This window comes from Argiope bruennichi, chromosome 9, assembly GCF_947563725.1.
Source record: "Argiope bruennichi chromosome 9, qqArgBrue1.1, whole genome shotgun sequence".
NCBI classification, from domain to species: Eukaryota; Metazoa; Arthropoda; class Arachnida; order Araneae; family Araneidae; genus Argiope; species Argiope bruennichi.
In genome coordinates, this window is record NC_079159.1 from 103,068,110 (window position 1) to 103,090,459 (window position 22,350).

The window sequence follows — 22,350 nt, forward strand, 5'->3', positions numbered from 1 at the left end:
GTGAGAAACCACCGTATAATAAATTTTGCATTGAATAAAAGTTAATTTCCATTTATTTTCTGGGTAAAAAATTCTAAAAGAATGGAAGCTTGAATATAATAGAGAAAATTAAATGAAACCAAAATCAGTAAATAGACATCAAGCAAACGTTCAATATCGATTAGAAGCTTCTCTGCTAAGAATTATTCACTAAGCAAAATTTGCCACTTGAGATAAAAACCAGTTCATTCATTGCTTTTGATATCATAAAGAAATTTATATTCATAAATAAAAACATATTTTGAAAAATGCATAGCATCAAAAAGGTAACAGGTAAAAATTTATTCTAAGGTTAAGAAAGAGCTAATTAATGTATCGAAAGAAAGTAAACTTTGCAAATTATAGTTTTAACAATGGATAAAGATAACCTAATTAAAGTATTTGAGGAAAAAATGAAGTTAGTTTGATATTCAGTACAACAATTGAAAGTTTTATAATAAATGATAAAAAAAGAATGTTTTTTTTTAATTAGGAGAAAGGCATGCTATTTAAACTAATCTATACTTATAATAAAGCTCAATGTGTGTGTGTGTGTGTGTGTTGGCGCTCTACAGGCCAGGTCATTTGACATACAGCTACCAAATTTGGTACATGTATACCTTAGAGGTCGGGAATGTGCACCTGGGGTCCCTTTTTTTGAAATTTTAATTAGAATTTTAATTATTAATTAAAAACTAACTTTCCCGCCAAAAAAATCTTCCATTTTCCCCAACGCCAAATGATTTAGGCTTTAGTTCTTTTTTTCTCCCAACAGTAATGAGGCTAGGGTTAAGATTTTTCGGCGGATTATTTTAAACGATTCTGCTTATTTTCTTAATGTTTTATGCATTTAAATTTAAACATTGTTAATTAATCCATGTTTCAGATTCATTCTGAAGTACTTTTGAATTAAAATAACACAGAATAAAGGAAATTAAAAAGGTATAATCTGCATAGCGTTACCCCAACTGGCGTAGAAAAATTCACGCATTTGCGTTACCGTAAAAGGCGAAGAAAATTCACGCATGCGCACTGTGTTCTGATTGTTGGCATGGCAACCATTATCAACGGACGATTTAAATTACTTTTAGGTTAGTTGTATGCTTTTGTAAGTAAATTGTATTTATGTTAGTTATATATTTTTTGTATATGCTTATAGTTTTAAGTACATCGTTTTTTAAGTAGTTTTTCTTAGCCTGTTTTCAATGATTTAAATTATTTTTAGGTTAGTTGCATGCTTTTGTAATTAAATTGTATTTATGGTAGTTATATAATTTTTGATATATGCTTATAGTTTTAAGTACATCGTTTTTTAAGTAGTTTTTTTAAACCTGTTTTCGACCGATTATTTTAAACGATTCATTTTATTTTCTTAGTGTTTGATGCATTTAAAATGAAACATTGTTAATGGATCGATCCGTTCATGATGAATCTGAGAAAATTTTGTTGACAAATTCTTGAGATATTATATAAATTAAGAAAGATATTCTTTAGTGTCCATAAAGTTTAAACGCTCAGTGACTCTATTATCAGTAATCATATTATTAAAAAAAATGCTTTGTTTCAGTAAAAAATATTATTATATTAATTGCAGATTAATCCTTTACACTTTAATTTAAAGCATAAATTCTACGAGGGGTAACAGAAAATTAGAGAGATACATATCACGTTATGACTGAAGGCCTTTATAATATTATGAGTGAATTATATGACTATCAAAATTTGAAGTTTTAAAATATTTTGCTGAAGAATCTATTAAAGTTGGAATTGCATAAAATATTTAATTATTAAAATTTTAACGAGCATTAAGATTGGCGAACCGGCTGGTCGCCAAAGGCGGCTAGTATTATATAAAAGATGTTTTTTTTTAACTTGAAGATGATGTAAAAATCTTTTTTTTTATATAATATTTTGGGAAAATATAGCAGAAAAATTCCAGGAACTTACTTAATTTTTTTAAAACAAAATATGTTAATTAGTGTTCAGCCTTTGTCGTGTTTTATAAAGCCTATTCTCGTAGTTACATCAGCGTTCGGAAAAAAAAGGATCTTGTATCAAAAGCACATGCAAAACACGCTGCTGTATATGTTGATATAGATTAAGTATTTGTATAGATTAAATTAAAAAAGAAGTAACTCTTTTTCCCTGACATACAAAAAAATATACTGTAATGTAGAAAGAGCTAATTTTTATCACTCAAAAGATATTAAATAGCATTAACTTCAAAAAAATTATATATCCTTTCAAAAGAGAAAATGAATGTAAATATGGCAACTGAAGGGGTAGTGACAAATTTTTCAGTTAATTTTTTCGATGAAGGCTTATTTCTAATTTAAGTGAGATTTTTTTACTTACCATTAGTATTAATTATGATAAACTTTTAAATACACAATTATACCATTCTTCGTAAACATAAATTCACAAAGTGAATAAAAAACTCTTAACAGACTTCCGGTTGATTGTTTCATCCCTGTGGTGGATTAATCTCTTAAGATGGATCCATGGATTACTCCACTTTTATTCTAGCTTGTGTGAAGGCGTCAGATGGATTGCATGACTGCTAGATGATTTGAAATATTACTCAACTTACCACAAAATTACTCTTTTTTAATGATAAATTTTATTATCATTATCTTGATACTGCTAGTTAGCTTGTCATTGATAATAAGTAATTACATAAATCACAACATGTATGATAAGAATTTTCATTAAATGTGAACATCAGATAGAAATACTCTGCAATAATCATCTGTAACATTATAATTAAAATAAGCTAACGGCGATCATAAATCATATTACAATATTCTTCGCATTCTGGTCTTTGACATTTTCCAATCATCTAAAACATTTTTCGTTGGTCTCCTTCGAAGAAGCTCAAGTAATAAGGCGGTTTATAACAAATTATATTTTCCTCCAGTCTACACATTAAATTATCTGTTCCCTTCAAAGTATGAAAGAATGATAATACAGTGCACTCCCGAGTATTCAGTTCGCAACTATCTCGCTTCAGTACTATAAGGCCTAGTTTCCTTTTATCGTAACTGAATTGAGGAAAGCAAGGCGTTGGTTGCATTGGCAACATTGCCAAGGCATTGGAAGCGGGCGTTTGCTAAGATTTTCTTACGGGTCGTGTGCAAAATAGAAGTTGTGACAGGAAAAGAGCAGCGTTCTGCTCTTTTCAGCGTGTAATGGACCTCAATTGTTGCTGCTGTTATTTATGTTAAAAGGTGAACAGTTTATATCTTTTAACTTAACTTTTCTCTGATAGATTCTTAGTGCAGAAAAAAAGTGAATTTTGATATAAAGACTTTGTCTTCTGTTTTTTGTTTGTTTGTCGTGTGACTATTTTTTAAGTCTAATTTTTGCGCAGTAGCTTCTGAGTTTAAAGACCCCGGAGCACCCGAGGGCAGAAATCTGACTTCTAGCTCAAAAGAAGATAGCACACACACACTCGCTTGCACAACCCCTTTTTATAGGGGGGCTCATTCACGCACCTCACAGAGAGAACAACCCTCCTCGAACCAGGACTCGAACCCGGAACGCCTAGATCACGAAGAAGACGCGCTACCCCTCGGCCAGGACGCAGGCTTTGTCTTCTGGTGGACAAAGAAATAAGTTTATAGAATTTCGGCCTATTCGGCTTTTTTGTTATCCGGCCTGCCCTCCCGCCACATTAGGCCTGATACTCGGGAGTGTGCTGTACCATGAATCATCTATAAATGATTTTAAAAAATCTGCAAAATCTACGATCACAAATCTAAGATTTAAACCGCAGATTCATCCACCGGCTTCTTCACAAATCATACTGCTGTCTGGGAGTGACCATCTGTCTGGCAGGCATCTACACCTACTTCATCATCATGGCGGAGAATGGATTTCTGCCACAAGACTTGATGGGCGTCCGAAAGGTCTGGTACTCTCCTGCCGTTAACGACTTGAAAGATCATTTCAATCAGGAATGGGTAAAACAGCTATTTTTTTTAATTTAAAAAAGCCAAGCAGGTATAATTGTTACCTAAATTAAGTTTAAAAGAACTTAAATAAAGAAGAAATTTTCCTTAATAAAGAAGAAATTAACAATCTCTATCATATCCGCTGCCTAATACGTAAAACGTAAATGCGTAATACGCTGCCTAATTTTGCTGTAATCGAAATAGTCGTTAAAAAGGAGTATAAAAACTAATGGGTGAGAGTAGTATTATTAATCCCATTATAATAAGAAATCTGGCATGGCCTGTCCCTAATGAAGCATCGAAATTAGGCAAAAGAACTTTACTAATTTAATAGATTGAGAATGTTTTCAAATCATAAACTTGGAATTAAAGAAGTTCCGCATGAACAATAAAAAAATATTTCGAACACCGATGGTTGGCATTTGCAATAAGATATATGAAGAATTAGAAGCTCAGTTCCAATTGCTGGTGGCTTTTGATTTGCTATAAATTGGAGAAAGGTGGCACCAATTTTTGTCGTGAGAGCACTTCATGCAAGTGGTCTGTACGCGAAGTAATTTCTTCCATTTGTATGACATTCACATTGAATTATTCAGAGAGTAGTTGATGTCGGATTATCAATAAAACGGATAAATGGAAGAATCATGCAGAAATGCAGATTTGCAAATAGATAAACTTCTGCAGTTTTGTCTATTTGGAGATAAAATATTGAGGAATTTCAAAAGAGACTGCTAGTCAGAAAAGTCATAACAGGCTTGAAATAAAAAAAGAATTTATACTTAAAAATTGATTAAATGAAGGTTATATGGAAATTTCTGCTTAAATTAACATTATGTAGCCTAATATACTGATACACGTATTGACAAATAATGCTTTATAACTCTATCACTGATATAAGGCTTCAGATGGAGGACTTGACAATATTTAAGGGCTAAACACTTTAGAAATTCTCAGTAAATGAAATTTATTCCTAAAGGATTTATTACTCTTTTTTTATGGAAACTGTTATCGAATTCATTTTACTTGTTTCAAAAGATCTAATTAGTTAAGGTGTGTCAAGATCTTTTCAGAAAAAAACATTTTTTTCCAGATTAGTTTATGAAAATTGATAGACCTAATATGAGAATTGAAAGTGCAATTAGACTTGAATGTTTCCATTTTCGTGTTGCAGAATTGTAGGTTTATTCACATTGCGGATTTCTCAAGAAAATATTTTAAATATCTATTTGTTTTAGTCGAGATTTGAAAATTAATATTAAGAATTACGAAACATGATATGATGTAAAAATAGAACTCTGAAAGAATAAAAGAATTTTCATTCATATGTATATAGATAGATAAATATACACTCATGTCCAAAATTAAGGTCACAAACATAAAATCTGAGAAAAGTGAAAAACTATTCACTGTGTTGATACGAAATTTGGCACAGAGGTACACTACAATGTAAGAAAGAACACAGACACATAACAACATGGAAAATATTTTAATTGGGAATTAAGAAACAGGGTATATCAAAAAGTGTTACATTATTAATCAGAGATAAAGCATTTATCTCAGGAAAAACCTGCCTCAATATGAAGTTTGATCACCGTGCACTGCTATACAGGCTTCAGAACGAACTTTAATACTGTTTATGAGAGTGTCAATAAATGCTTGGGGCAACAAAGCCCATTCTTCCAAAACCGGGGCTTTTAAATCTTGGAGAGTATTAGTAAGGGGGTTACGCTGTGCAATGGCTCTTCCGAGACCATCCCAAACATGTTCAATAGGATTGTGATCCAGAGTCCTCGAGGGCCAGTCCATACGTCGAATATCCTCTTCCTCAGGAAAATCATCAACAATCTGGGTTCAGTGCGGACGCGCGTTATCGTCCATAAATATGAAGTCTCGGCCAAAAGCACCCAGGAACAACCTCACATAGGCTTCAAGGATCTCATCTCTATAGAGATGTGCATTGACACTACCCGCATCGAAGACGTGCAGTGGTGTACGACTGCCCAACATTATGCCACCCACGATAAGGATTCCTCTGCCATCAAATCTGTCGATTTCTTTTACGTAGGAGGGATAATAGCGATCTCCTAGCTCTTTCCAGATGAAGATTCGACGAGTGTCACTCTGTGTGGTAAATCTCGACTCATCACTGAAAAGAGCACGCCTCCATTCTTGCTGTGTTAGGCACCACAAGTAATGGTCTTTCTGTTGGATACAGTCAAAGGGGCGCACTCAACTGGTCGCCGGGTATAAGGGGCCCTCTCTTCTAGACGTCTGTATACTGTTTGTCTGGAAATTCTTATTCCAGACGCAGCAGCAAGGTCAAGATCAAGTTGAGGAGCCGTTGTCAGCTTATATCGTCGTACGCTTAATGCCAAATAGCGATCCTGTGCAGGCATCTTTGTTCTGTGACGGCCTTGGCCGGCCTTCCTGGTTACAGTACCATTGTTTGGAATTGATTCCACAACCTGGATACGACTTTCGATGCCACTTATAATCATCGAGCCACCTCCGCTTGAGACGCCCAGCTTCAAGCCTGCCAACGGCTCTCCATCTCAAAGAATCCTCTAAACGATTATGAGAACTCATTCTCACTGGAAACATGTTAAATATTTTGTTTTAGTTCAATATTCACAAAATTGCAAACAAAAGTCCCAGATGCCTAAACGGTCTAATTTCATTAGTTCCTCAAAAACTAATGCTAAATAACCTTTTTTCCGACAAGAAAGGTTAATATCGTGTTGCCGGTCCTTCACAATGTATAAAATATAATTTGTTTAAATTTTACTGCTAGCCATTCAGAATTACTTTGAAAAACATTTTGGACATCAGTGTAGATATATGTCACTGCTAAAATTTATGTTCTTCAACAGGAAGATACTAAATATTTATTTTTCAAATTTAAGCATTAGTTATATATAAATCAAGTTTTCCCTTTTCCCTGCAATTAATGTTTGTTTTTTTCTGTGTGAACACAGAGATGAATTCATTCGCCCTGAAATCCGCATTACAATCTTTTTTTAAAAAATAACAACTTTAAATGACGGCTGCTTTATCACTGCCATAAAATGCTGTTCTACTGTTTGTCTTCGAAAGCATCTAGAAACAATACTTTCCAAACAAATCGTTAATATTTACACTATTATTACACCCGCCGCTGTTGACATTTTTTTTTTCATTCTTTTGCATCCGTTAGACGTATACCGCCCGAAAGGATCTGGAGTACTGTTCCCAAACCGGATTCTTCATCACCGTGGTCATCATGCAACTGTTTACACTCATTATACAGAAAACAAGCAGAGAGTCACTGCTGCAACACGGAATGAGGTAACAGTCAATTTCAATTTATAATGAAAACAAAGAAGGAGCTGTGTGTGTGTTATCTTTCTGCGGGTAAACCGTTGTGTTTGGAACTACAAAGTTACGAACAAATATACTCTAGATAATGGGTATAACACTCAGAAGTGACTTTTGATATTTTAATTGATTAAGAATTTATTGAAATTTTGGAATTCTCTTATGATAATAATGTCTGAAAATATTATCATAAAAAATCAATTTTGCATCATATGAAATATATATGCAAAGTGTACATACAAAAAATTTATTTAAAACATTATTTTATTTATAGACATATTTTCTTTTTTTATTTTAATCTTTATTTCAAACATTTTTTTGTTAAATTTTTCAACAATTTACTGCTGTATTAGCCAATGTTATATAGATGGCGCTAGCATCGGTAACGGAAAATGTCGCCAACAAAATTAAACGCTGAGAGTGTTCTGTGGTTTCATGAGAATGAATAACCAATTAGCGCGCAAAGGAGATTTAAAATTACATATGGACGCAAACTGGGACGGTGTTGCTAAGTGTTTGCAGTACTGGTTTTCAATATGGACACATTAAAGGAAAGAATAAAGAATGCGAAAAATAATAATGAAAAAATAATGAATAATGAATGAAGGAAGAATGATGAATTATGAAACCAAATAGCCCTAGATCTTCAAATAATTTGAGATAGAAAATGTGTCGAAAAATACACTAAATGTTTTAGAATTTTTTTATGATTTTGCCAAGAAATATTCACCAATTTGTGAACTAAACCCTTAAACTGCAATAATAAATACAACAACAAATTTGCTAGTTTTAAAAATAGACGAAATTGATTAATAAATTAATTTTAATTTCTTCTGTCATTTAATTTATCTAATGAGATTAACCTTGAATTTGCCTTCAGAAAGATGCACATAAAAAGATTCATGCTGTCCTTATTCACAATATTTGTTTAAAAAAATAAAAAATTTCGCCCAGCCTATAGCAAAAAGAAATCCCGTAATAATATTAAACAGCTTTTTGTTTCTCCTGCATTTCCTTTAGATTTCTGATATGATTCTATTAGAGATTCTTTGTACCAACAACTCTCATTTCCTGTTTCAACTATTCAAGACCCATTTACCTGATCAAAAGAAGTTTAGTTTAAAACCCAACCAGAAGCAATTTATTTGCCTAGAGCCATGTTCCTTTTAGAGTTAATTAATAGCCCCTTTCTCCATTAATGTTGTCTCATTGAAGTAAAGCATTCGGCGTGCAAGACGGAAGAGAATAGGCTTTCAATCACTTGTTATGTCTGCTGGCGATGCGGGTGTTGCGAGAAATGTTGGGTAGTTTTTCAAGGTCTCCTTCTGTCGTTTTCAGTGATTGCTTCCGAGTGAAGTGTCATTCGGAATTAAATATATTTTCCTAAGAAATTTCCTATTTATTTAACACCAGTGGTACCTCGTGCCTTGCAGCAAAGGAAGGAGAGGGGTTGCTGTATCTTACACTATGTTAGGCAATGATGACTTTCAGCCTAACTTAAATTGTACCTTTTCAAATTAATTTTTGATTTAAATCATAGCAATAAATAATAATTAGATTTTGTGTCTTAATTGATATCAACTTTCCAATTTAACAAGAAGAATTAGGAATTTTTGTTATCATTAAAGAATATTTCTGATTCAGTGTGAATATGATAATGGATATTCATACTAAAAGTGAAAATACAAGAAATGTTTACCAGTGACTGCAGAAAATTTCGCTTCCTCTGGCTACATTTGGTAAATTTAGAGAGGTGATTTTGTTCGTAGAGTGACAATTTTTAATTTCATATAAGCAAATTGATTATAAATAAATATGTTATAGTTTTTATTAATTTCAAATAAAAGGTAAACTACCACATTAAACGTTTCCGTGTTTGTTTGTTTTTCAATCCCTACTTTATGTATTTTTCAATCCTTTTTGAAATATAAAAAAAAACATATGAAAATCTTACGAATGGTGTTTGATATTCGAGGAATGAATTTTTCGAACCGAAATCTGTGATGGTTTGATTCTTTCTGTTTCAAATTTATAAATCTCTGCAGCATTCAAGTTGTCCTTTCATACATTTATGCAAATGAGTTTTATCTATAAATTAGAGATTTAAAGCTCATTGGTACTCGTTTCTTTTTACGACTTTCCTCTTATTTTATTAATCTTTTGTAGAAACTTACTTTTGTCTAGGCAAATCTTAAATATTTATAGGATTTTTCGAGAATTTATTTCGGAGGCTCTACCTCTTGTTACTCATTGTTATTAAATGCATATTAGGCTAAACACTTAGTTACAGAGTGTTAGTTACTAAGTGTTTCATCAAGACTCCAATATTTACAGAGACCAAATTCATGATATGTACTTAACAAAAATTAACAAAATTTTATTTGCTTTTAGGTAGCCTTCATCTTTTTATATTAAAATTTCAGCTTTTGGAAAAAAAACTGAAATCGGAAAATGTGTACACCTTATTCTTAACGTCCTGGGGGGGAAAAAAGTGCTGTTTTTGGGCTATACCAACTATTTCAAAACCATAAAAATCAGTAAAAAGATTGATTATTGACGGATTTACATACATAAAGTTCTAATTAAACAAATCAGCAACAATATTTATTCACTGAAAAAGGAAAGAAGTGTTACACTGAAAAAGGATACAGTCTTTAAGCACAAGTCGTTAATGGTAAGAGCTTATAGCTGGATCGACATAAAGAATTGTTTTATTAATAAATAATGCAAAAATTTGATATCTGTATAATGGTGAATCTTTTTTCCTCCACTTTTTCCGATATCAAAATAAATCTCTTTGACTCTCTCCCCTTTCCGACCTTCTCAAATAAATCCTATTGATCGATTGTACCAGCAAGAAACTCAGGTTTCTTTAACCCTTTAAAGAACCATTTTTTCTAGTCATATTATGTTAAAATATTTTTAGGCTTAAAAATAGAATAAGAAAAGGGATTCATTTAGCGTATTAGATAAATTTAATTTGATTAATTAATTAATTTGGTTAATTAATAATTAAGTAACAAATAAAGACACGTCATTTTGTCTGAGACAAAGAACTGAAGCATCTAAGTTTCTGACTTACTAAAAAAATGTGTCAGAACTTATGCCAACCTACATAATTTCATACAAAGATTGATAAATTTGGTGGGAAGCATACTTCCCACGGCCTAGAGAGGGTTAAGATATTGAAGCATTAAATTGCTATCAAAATTATATTGTATTACGTGGGAATTTTTTGTGTTACTACTCCATATAATCTGGCTGATACTATTCCCTCTCCGATTCCCCTTCTATTTTTTTAAACTTAATTTTTACAAAAAAGGTCCGTTTTTCTTAATCTCTGTCTAATAATCAGAGGAAGGCGTGAAAAGGCTCAGCGAACTGCAGCACTCTCAATTTTCCTTCAGTGTACTAATAAAATTATTAGATCGTTGATTTGTACAATAATTAGATTGCATTATTAATTGTTGGTTGAATACAATAATTGGATTGTTGATTTTTAAATCCATCAACAATCTAATGCAATTTCTTTCACAACTTTCAGCATTTAGGGAAAGTGAAGGGGAAAGACGTTATGTGTGTCTTTGTAGAAGGAGGAAACTTCTCGAAAAGTCGAAAATCAGTGTCGATTTATTCTGCTAAACACATACTGAAGCCAAATGCGTTCCTTCCCACTGCATGATTTATGAAGGAAGCAATCTGGTGTCGAGAGTATCTGTCCCTGACATTTTAGAAGCGAGATTCTAAACAGTATTCTGCTGCCAATAAAATTTTTGTGAATCTAAAATTTAAAATAGCTAAAACTCTCTCAAAAAATAATTCATGAAAAGTGGATAATTATTTAAAAAATATCATACCTTGAAGTTTGTCTTATAAATTAATACAAAAATAGCATTCCAACATGTGTATATATTGAAATTTATCAATTTTAACTGCGTTTACTTGAATTTTTATAAGAATAGGGTAAAAAGAATTTTAATTACAAAAATTTAATTTATAATTAAAATTAATTAAAAATTATTCAGTTAGAATTTTTTCTTATAACTAAACTACTTCTAATCAACAGATTACCTTGAAATCTGTCTCGTAAATTAAAAGAAAAATAGCATTTCTTCTTTGTATTATAATGAATCTTATGAATTTGAACTGCATTTGCTTGAGCTTTTATAAATGAGAATAAAAGCGAAAAGAATTTTAATTACGAAAATTTATTTTAAAATTTAATTTATAATTAAAATTAACTAAAAATTAAAAATAGAATTATTTCTTATAACTAAACTACTTCTAATCAACAGATTACCTTGAAATCTGTCTCGTAAATTAAAAGAAAAATAGCATTTCTTCTTTGTATTATAATGAATCTTATGAATTTTAACTGCATTTGCTTGAGTTTTTATAAATGAAAATAAAAGCGAAAAGAATTTTAATTTGTAAAATTTATTTTAAAATTTAATTTATAATTAAAATTAACTAAAAATTAAAAATAGAATTATTTCTTATAACTAAACTACTTCTAATCAACAGATTACTTTGAAATCTGTCTCGTAAATTAAAAGGAAAATAGCATTCCTTCTTTGTATTATAATGAATCTTATGAATTTTAACTGCATTTGCTTGAGCTTTTATAAATGAAAATAAAAGCGAAAAGAATTTTAATTTGTAAAATTTATTTTAAAATTTAATTTATAATTAAAATTAACTAAAAATTAAAAATTATTCAGTTAGAATGTTTTCCTTAAAACTTAACTTCTTCAACCGAAGAGTTCTAATCGTTACTTTTATTAACTATTAATTAAGAGACAAAATTTAAGTCATGCTAAAAGACATCATATCGCAGTACTATCTAAGTTACAGAACATGTGTTGCTGCAAGATTCGAACAGCTACTGTTGATAGTAGTCATGGAGAGAATCTCAAAACACTTATCTTTAAAATTTATTCTCGTGTCTTTAAAAGCTATTTTTATGAGAAAAAAAACCATTTCATATTTAATGAATCTAAAATTATGTACACCTTATATTAGATTAGTTCTAAATGTTCCAAGATTACAATTGTCTTTCATTTAAAGTTCTAAATCAAAGTCGGACTTAACTTTTCTTCCTCAAAACTGTTTTCTTAAACGTGCAAAAACAAATAATTTTGGTTGTATAATTGAAAATCGGGGCAAATCCAGAACAATGTTTCGATCTGAGGCAAGTATCGAATATAGGGATTACTCTATCTAATTTGAAAAGCTTGGGATCACTTTGCTCGTGCTGGAAGTTTCGTTCTATTTGGATAGACCCTCACTAAGATGAGAGAGGCATTTCTGGCAAATACTTTTCGTTACTTATTTACCGTCCGATTTCCCGGATCTTTCATTGTGAGAATCGGACTGAGAATTCCACGATGGAAGATTCACAGGTTCTTTCGTCGTGGGAATCGGACTGAAAATTCTTTTGCAGTATAAACAAATCCATGTTATGACTTTGTCATTATGATTAAGCTAATTAGATTTTATTTCTTACTGATTGTGTATTGCGCATACTAATTTATGCCTTATTTTTCAGGAACTATGTGTTGAATTTCAGCCTATTTATCTCTCTAATTCTCGCACTGATTGTTTGCTACGTACCAGAGCTAAATCATTTTCTTCTTACGTGTCCATTAAAGTAAGATATTCTGAATTCTAAACCAAACTTTTTGAAAAATATTGTTTTTAATGCAAATAAGGTTTGTCCGGTTCTTAAAAATTGGTGTTAAGTTGTAAAATTTTTACTCCGAATCATATAGTTCCTTCATAGAAAGATATTCCTATTAATTTTGTTGAAATACCTAGAAATTTAATACTTAACGATCTTCATTAAATATAAAAACCAAAACTTTCTGTTAGTGAAATGTTTATACTGTAAACTAAATGGATACAAATATGCAATCTGCAAACGATCGTTACTTTGTAATCTTCAATTCTTAACTGCAGATTGTAGTAAAAATGCGCACCAATTTTAGTCAAAAATGGCAACAAGTAGCTTAAAAACAATTATTATCTTTAAAACTCATTAGGATTCTTTTAAAACTCTAATATTCATTTTGCATTGTTCGAATTGTATGTTAGTGTCTAAACCAAACTGTGAATGTAATTTTCATCAAATGTGCTTCACTTAAAAGAATTTATGGGGATTTTTACATTTATGGACATGAAATTCGCGATGCGAAGTCACTGCTGGAAAGTGAGAATAGGCTCGAATGAATTGGCCAAGATGCTTTCCTTGTTTAAACCCACTCTGATAATTAGTTTTGGAAAGACATCAAATCTATCGGAAAAAACATAAAGCAAAGGAAACTCTTATTTAAAAGTAAAAATTTAGATTTCAGTTGTTGAAAAGTCGTTGTGTAGTCGTTCCACCAAGAGTAGATTATATCTATCTGTTTTCTCTTTTTTTTTTTTACAAATACCCTTTTTTTTCTATCTTGAAACTTTCATTTAAATTAATTGATGACAATCAAAGACAATGAATAAAAATGTACCATGTTAAAAATAAATTCCTAAAATTCTTTATAAATAGTTCCATTTATTGTTAGGGCCGCGGTGGCCTGGTGGTAAGGTCTCTGCTTCAGGACCGAAGGGCTTCAAGTTCGAGGCCCGATTCCACCGAAAAACCGCTACGTAAGCGGGTCTGGTGCACGTTAAATCCGTCGGAGCCAAATGTCCTTCCACTGATGTGGTGTGGAAGTTTGGAGACGGGGTGCTAGCTCAGGTGTTGTCCTCGTCATCTGAACGCGGTTCAAAATTATGAGGCCCGACAAAAATAGCCCTAGTGTTGCTTTAAAACGGGACGTTAATATAATTAAACTAAACCATTTATTGTTAATATAGATTAATGGAGTTGTGATATATGTACTATACGTTAAATATTGATTAACCACATTAATTAGAGAATTTTTGTATGTCATTATTTTGTACAGCGAATGTTGTTCCTCGTTCTCTTACTTCTGCTACTCCTAAACCTCCCGAAACGAATGAGGCTCGAGCAACACATATCCTCAGCAAAAAGAACAACAATAAAAGAAATGCCAGCCATAAACTCTCCTCTCACGCAACGAATTTGTTAGTTCACAATTCTTAGCACTTTTTCTCTCTCTGGCTTTGTTTTCTTCCACTGATCTCCACTCTTTGGAAACTTCACTGTCCATTTAAGCCCCGCGTGCCATCCCTGTAAGCCGAGATCTTTTGGTGGCTGGGATTGCCTCCTTAGCTAATCGGATAAGACCTTATCTTTTAACGGATAAGACCATCTTCTTTATTACCCAAGAAGCTGATTGTGCGGTTCCCTCAATGCCGGAAATGGTCGCCTCTTAACCGTGGAAATTCTTTCTCTTCTTCTGAACTTTGCTGAGAAGTATTTCAATAAAACAACGCTGAAGAAAAAGGATTAATTTTCGCAATGGCTAGATATCTCTTTCAATTTTTCTAAATGTGTACATAAAAGATAAAACAAGGCTTTGTCTTGAAGTGTTTTAAGCTTCATATTATTTATTTTTATTGTTAGCATTAATCCAAATTTAAAGATTAAAGATGTGCACACACACGCACACGCAAGCACGCAGACACACACACATATATATGTAAGCATTATTTTATGTAAAGCAGAATGCATTTGACAGTGAAGAAACTTTCGATTTCGTGAAGTCGTTTAATTTCATCTTGGAGAAGCAGGCATTATTCACAAGCAGGAGCAACGAGCAACACAGAAAGAAATGCGGAAAAAGCACTTGAACGTTTTATCCCTGGTCTTATATAACCTGAGATTTTGATAGGGAAAATATTTCTTTACAGTGCTAATATATTATTTAGATTTCGATAGGGATTTTTGCTACACGCGTCGACGAGGTAAGGGAAACACAGGGATCTTTTAAAAAAGAATTTGTCTCGTCAGCGGTACTTAGTCCCTTCACTCGGAGTGTGGTAAAGTTAGGCTTTCAGCCGATTCAGCAATTTTACAAAGCTTCTCTTGAATTAATTAATTAGTGAAAGTGGAATTGGATCAGGAAATAAGAAAATAAACTTATTGGAAATATTGACATTAAAATAAACAGTGCTTGAAGAAAATTCGCAATACTAAGAAAAGGTAGCCGAAAAAATGCAGAACTTCTCGTTGTAAAGCAGGATAGAATGAAATACTACCAAATTTTCTTCAATAATGGAATATAATTTGAGTTTATTCATGGAAACAGAGAAAAAATCTATGCCTACAAAATACATACCAGAAGAATGAGACCTTCATTTCCGAGGTCATTTTAAATGTAAAATATTTTACTATTTTTCATTATTTACGCTCATGGTTTTAATAATGTTACAATGTTTTCATGTGGTTTGTGAGTCTTGTAATAAATTAAACATGAAGGTTTAGTTTCATTTTAAAGTTATTTTAATTATTAAAATGTAATTTATTATTATTTATTATTTTAAGCTTTTGTATTATGAAGAGATTTATAATAGGCAACTTTTCCACATATTAGGTGTTTTGATATAATAATCTAGATTTCTTACCTTTCATTCTACTGTGAAAGTTTTTGAGAGAGAAATTCTTCAGAAAGAATATGTGGAAGAATTCACCGATACGAGAGATTTTAATGTAAGGGATTTATATTTCTTCACTCGGAGCGTGAGAAAATGTTGAGACCATCCATTTTATAGAGTGTGTGTAGAATTAATTACAAAAAAAAGTGTGAATTGGATCAGGAAATATGATACCATTTTAGAATGAAAGTAATATTTAATAATTAAGATAAAATTTAGGAAACTAATTAGAATTTAAATTAGATTAAGATATATATAATATTTTATAAATTTGAGATTAGAATTAATTATAAAGCAGGATATTTTCATTATTAAATTCAAAGTCATTTCATTTGATTTAAATGATATTGTTTTCTTGCGCGTTTTATTCGACTTCTAGCCGAAATCCTCATTCGGAACAAACACTCTTTTCAACAACAATCAAACAAAGGTTCAAAAAAGCTTTCAATACAAACAAAAGCTTCAATTTTAAATTCTCAGTTAAGATTCCTGGCATGACAAGATATGCGTGAGATCTTGCGACAGAAAAATATTACTACATGCAAATCCAAAACACTTGAAAAGAAGTAATTTTACTGTCAATGACAACTCAAATTACATCATCATTATCGTCACTACTTCAGAATCCTCATTGTATGATGTGATTTTAATTCTATTCATGCTAATGCCATAAATCTAATGCTATTTTACTACTGATTTGATATCTATATTGATATTAACAATATCGAAGACACTAATGATTTAGAATTAGGGGCATGCACGCTACAGGGAGTCTGTTTCAGAGCTAGCCTTCTAGCAATCTATTTGTTATAGTTCACTAGGTCTCTCTGATGCCAGTAGAAACTCGAATGTTTGTCCTAGATGCATTATTATATACCATGGCCTTGCGGCGAATGGATCAGCCTTCCTTCTCAGTAACGGTCTAGTCCATGTGTATAACTAGATTTCAGTATTTTAGATACATTCTCTTCCCATGGTCACTGTACTAATAATTAAGTACAGTGGATACTTCATTGCTAAGTCTTTTTGAATATCAGGAAAAGAATATCCAATTTCTTGTGACGTTGTGACATGGCCTCGTACAAACTCAATACGCAATTGATACTACTTTTTTCATCTACTCAAAGGCATTCCTGCTTCAAATACAGCTGGCTCAAATATACTCAAATGGAAGATAAACTACTATCATGAATGTTACATCTCCTATTCATTTAAATCGAATGCGCTTTGCATGTCATCGACGCCACTCTTATTTGTCCGTCAATAAATTTGCATAGACATCATTTTCTTTGTCGTGTGACTATTTAAGCCAAATATTGCGCAGTGGCTTCTGAGGGTAAAGACCCCTGAGCACCTGAGGGCGGCAGTCTGACTTCTAGCTCAAATGAAGATAGCACACACACTCTTGCTTGCACAACCCCTTTTTACAGGGGGGGGGGAGCTCATTCACGCACCTCACGGAAAGAACACACAAGGAAGAGAACAACCATGCCCGAACCAGGACCCGGGAAGCCTAGATCACGGGGAAGACGCGCTTCCCCTAGACCAGGATGTCGGTACGTCATTTATTAAATGTGTAAATAAGCCATTCAAATTTCGTTTATCATCACTAATCCATCTTAATATTAAGATTTTATTTTTCTTTCGTGTATATTAAATATGTATATTCCCATTAAGAACATGTACATCTTTTACAATTCTAAAGAGACATGACACTATACATCTTTACTGGTATTTTGTTGCTTTGACCGATGGCTATTTCAATTTTCCTTGATGAATGGGAGTGAAAACAACATTAGGTGCTATTAAAACATTTTTTTTTTTTTTTTTTTTTTGGTGACTGCAAGTAGTTTTAACGAGGAATTATCATTTCTGTTATTCTTTAGGTTCATTTGGTGGCTTCCCGGATTACCTTTCGGAATTTTTGTTTTCGCTTACGATGAAACCCGAAATTTTATCATACGCCATTCTTCCCCGGACGCATGGATTGCAACGGAGACGTACTAAATTGTTTTTTTATAATCAATATTTCCAAACTAATCCGAATTGTTTCTTAATACTTAAACTCTACCTTAAAATAAATTACTGTTATCAGCTAAATGACAAAAACTGCGCTTGCTACGGAAAAAAAAAATGTTTTCTTGAAATTAAGAATGAAATTGTCTGCAAAACTAATGTGTGCTACTAATGAAGAAAAGTTATCTCGTACTTTATTTATGATAATGAGTCAAAATCTAAGTTTACCTTGATAATTTGACATTTATTGTGAATAACAGAGAAAAAAATCAGGAGATAGAGAGTGGGGATGGGATGATACTGTGTGCTTCGGAATACGAATTTTTTTTTCTAAATTTAATAGAAATTATATGACTTTAAAGTGCGTTTGAATAATTTATTGTTTCTTTTATAATATGTCTGTTCATGATAAAATAATATTTCAAAAAAATTTGTATTACTTTTTCTTTGTAAAGCATCTGTTGAGGAGAGTTCTTTGCTCATAGTGCGAAGGGTTCTTATTCATTGCTATTGAGAAGAGTCTGCATCTCTGAATGTATGGGGACTGGTGGGGAGGCACTGCAGCTCATAAATATATTAAGAAACGAAATGATGTAACAAATAAGCGATATCAATACAGCCAGTGATACTAATTACCCAAAATTCACGTATAGTGTTACGATATTTCGCATCTTGTATTTCGTAGAATAATGAAGAAACGGGAGAATACATTTTCTTATTTGTCCAAATTTTCCTATTATGTCCAAAATTTTTTTGTCAATACACACTCTTACTTATAAAATTATATGCTAAATTTCATTTATCAAGTTGTTCTCTTTTTGAGCTATCTCGTTTACATCTTGTGAATAGAAGATCAACAAGCAATCGATTCCTTTCCGAATTCGCTCCAAAATTTGATAAAAATTTACATTATTGATACTAAAACTACTTACCAAATTATACGTGCGGGGCTCTTACTGTTTTAGAGTTATGATGTTAATATGCATACGGTCAAACAGACTTCCCAAGGTCGAATTCCGTCCAAAATTTGGCAATAAACTACGATGTTAGTTTGACGGTCATGTACCAAATTTGAATTGCCTCCGTAATTTTTTGAGCCAATGTGCTCGCAGACATATATGAATCATAAGAGTGCGTTTCTCAGACTCGTGGTGGCCTAAAACTTGTAAATTCATCCAAAATCTCGAGCCCAAAATTTTTTCTAAGATTGCAATGATTCGGGTGTTGAAATTGCTAGAAAATGAAATCATGCTTCAATGAGACCAAACAAAGAAAGCCTGTCCTCACCATCAAGAACCAGTGGGAATAGCGTTCTCATACATCTAGCATACTCTCCAATAAAGGACTTACCATTCTTCCACCGCATAAAATTGAGGACTTTCTGTAAAGTAGCGAATGCTTTGAGTGACATTGGTGGATAATAATTTCGAAATAAAGATCTTTGGCGGGAATCTATCATACGAATAGCAGGCCGTGGTGGCCTGGTAGTAAAGTCAAGACTTGTGAGCCGTAGGGTTTTAGGTTCGAGAACCGATTCCACCGAAGAACATTCGTGTAAGGGGGTCTGTTGCACGTTAAATCCGTCATGCCAAACGTCCTCCCGTTGGTGTGGTGTCGAGAGGAGGGTTCCAGCTCAGGTGTCGTCCTCGTCATCTGACCGAGGTTCAAAATGACGAGGTCCGCCCCAAAAATAGCCCTAGTGTTGCTTTACAACGGGACGTTAATATAACTAAACTATTATACGAATATGTGTTTTGGACTTTTATTTACCGACTGATTAAAACCAAAATTTGAAACGGAGTTATGTCATAAGAACACATACCAAATTTCATTGATTTAAGCCTATGCCTTTATGAGTTAACGCATTTGTATACATGCGACTTTACTTCTTTTTTTTTACTTATCATACAGACAAGTAAACGTTCAACACTTTGACAGATTTAGTTCAAAACTTGATTGGAATCCACATTTTCAATGCTAAATATGTCTTCTAAATTTTATCAATCTGGTTTTTTTTAGATTTTGCAATTATCGTGTTCAATTTTATTCGAACACCAAACAGATTTTTTTATGGATTTCGTTTGAAATTTGATACAAGTATAAAAATTTGATCTAAAATACATATATCAAATTTCATCTATCTAGCTCAAAGCGATTTTGAGCTACGCTATCCAAAGACAGACATGTTCCATAAACGTGTTATTCGGATACGAGAAGTCCTGAAAAGTGAAGATTCCGCAAACTCTCGAGTTCGAATTTTTTGGCAATTAAAATATTTTCTCAGCACTTGGTATTCTAGTAAGTAAAAAGGATACGAATCCTCATCCACATATTGTACAATGAAGAGTATGACAACAAATCTATAATAAAATTGTCAAGAGTACAACAACACCTTTGGGTGAACACTTTCCTTTTCCCTGAAGCAAACTATTCGGTTTCATCTGATGCGAATTTTACAGTCAATTATTGATTTGCATTCACAGAATTTCACATGTGCCATTTGCCTACCTATGGGTAATATACTCGATTAACGGATGTTACTGCCCACTTATTCGTAATCAAGTTAACGCATTGCGAATTGAATGGTAAGGCGAATTAAGCTCTGGTCGATGTCCTGACGCATTACTGGCGGCTATAAACTAGACGATACGGTACGAGCCTTGGTGCACAGTTTTAATCCGACTGAATGAAATGAAGGCTTGGAGAAAATTTATAATGCCAAAATGCTGATGATGTAGTTTCAAGAAGTTTGTTTGAATTAAATGTAAAAGTAGTAGTTCAAGTAGTTTGATTGAAATTTTTTAAACTTTTAGATCATTTCACACATTAGCATTGATTTAAAAAACGTTATTTTCGCCTAGTATTACATTAGAAATTGACAATTATATTTGAGATATTTTCTAAAGCGTACTCATTAAATAGGTATAAAAAGAAACTTGAAATAAAAAAGCAATTGGGATATTTACTGTTATTTTAATTTTCATGATAATGTAGAGTGTATTTGAGACTTTGAAATGCTTTTAAATGATTTTTGCATTTCAAATTATTTAATACTTTAATTTAAACTGTCGATTTAAAACTAAATATTCAATAATTCAATGTGCTTATGGGAAAGAGTTAAAAGTGTAAGAATCTGATTAAAATTCTTGTGGAACAAAGAAGCCTATTCTTTCTTCGATTCCTTTTTAAATACATCATCTATATAATATATTATAGGCAGAAATGCTTTCGTATGGGTATGATAACCTAGTGGAGAATTTTTGTGTCGTTGCACAACTTGTGGTAGAAAATTCACTTTTACAGCAGATTAAAATTAACTAATAATAATAAATAAGTTTATAATACTAGTTTTTTTTAATAAATTTTTCTCATTAATTTTAATAAATATATATTTAAACTCAATTTATAGCAATACTTTTCATTGTTGTAGCAACTGCGTTTCGCATAAATCATTTTTAGATATTAAAAAATATGTAATTGCACGTTATCGCTGCTATAGAATTAAGAAGAATAACTTTTTAAAAATAAAAACATTTTCATGCTAGGATTAGACATAAGCGAACTGAAGATTACATTTAATCCTTACATATTTTTTTTTATATTTTAAATCATTTTTGGTGAAAACATTTGCTTTCTCTTTAACTAAAAATCTTGCATTTAGTTTCTTCTCAAATAAATATCATACTCTCTTTGCTTATTTGTATATATATATGCTCTCAGAGAAATAAATTTTATTTTTACATTTTATGAAATACCCATAAGTTGTGACTGAGAAAAAAAAAGAATTTAATTGCGTTTGATGTTGAAATGAATTTGTGTTGCTCATTTTGCCCATTTTGTTCTTTTGGTAAAGGCATTATGTAAACGAAGTTACCCGAGAACTTTCATCTCAGGATTTTAGACTTTTCTGGATCGCGAAAAATAAAACAATTCGCTTCCTCATAATGCATATACAATTTCCGAAAAAAAAATGGCCGCAGAATCCGGCAAACGATATTAATCAGTGTTATGATGATTAACTTGAAGTTTCATGGCGGAATAATGAATTGTAATGTGAGAAGCAACAAGAGTTGAAAATAAACTAAATAACAAGGAATTTATTGTAAAAAATGAACGCTAATTGAAAATGACAGTTAATCTGAAAAATCGGCAAGTAACGATTCATGTAATTTTTTTACGGTCTCGAATACAAAAGTATTATAAACAGCAAAAAAATCTGAACTCAAAATTTTGATGGAGCTTTATATTTAAGATCACAGCGAATCCAAAAAAAAAAAAAAAAATGTATTTTTAGTATTATGTTTGCTACCTGTGAATACAGCATTGAGCTAGAGCCATGAAGCTTTTCTGTCTGCCCGTATGAGTGCAAGGAATTTTATGTATAGTATCTAGTATGCAGATTTTTGTAGATATATATTATATTTAGGATCACAACTGTCAAGTACTGTAT

The 22,350-nt window shown here is 31.9% G+C and overlaps 1 protein-coding gene across 1 annotated transcript in view; it reads left to right on the forward strand.

Moving 5' to 3' along the window:
• The window catches only part of LOC129985037 (sodium/potassium-transporting ATPase subunit alpha-2-like), a 217,597-nt gene that overhangs the window by 112,527 nt on the left and 82,720 nt on the right, over nt 1-22,350 (forward strand). The window contains exons 16-17 of the mRNA XM_056094964.1: nt 7,165-7,295; nt 12,874-12,975. Coding sequence (XP_055950939.1) covers nt 7,165-7,295; nt 12,874-12,975 — 233 coding nt within the window. The remainder of the gene's footprint in view (nt 1-7,164; nt 7,296-12,873; nt 12,976-22,350) is intronic.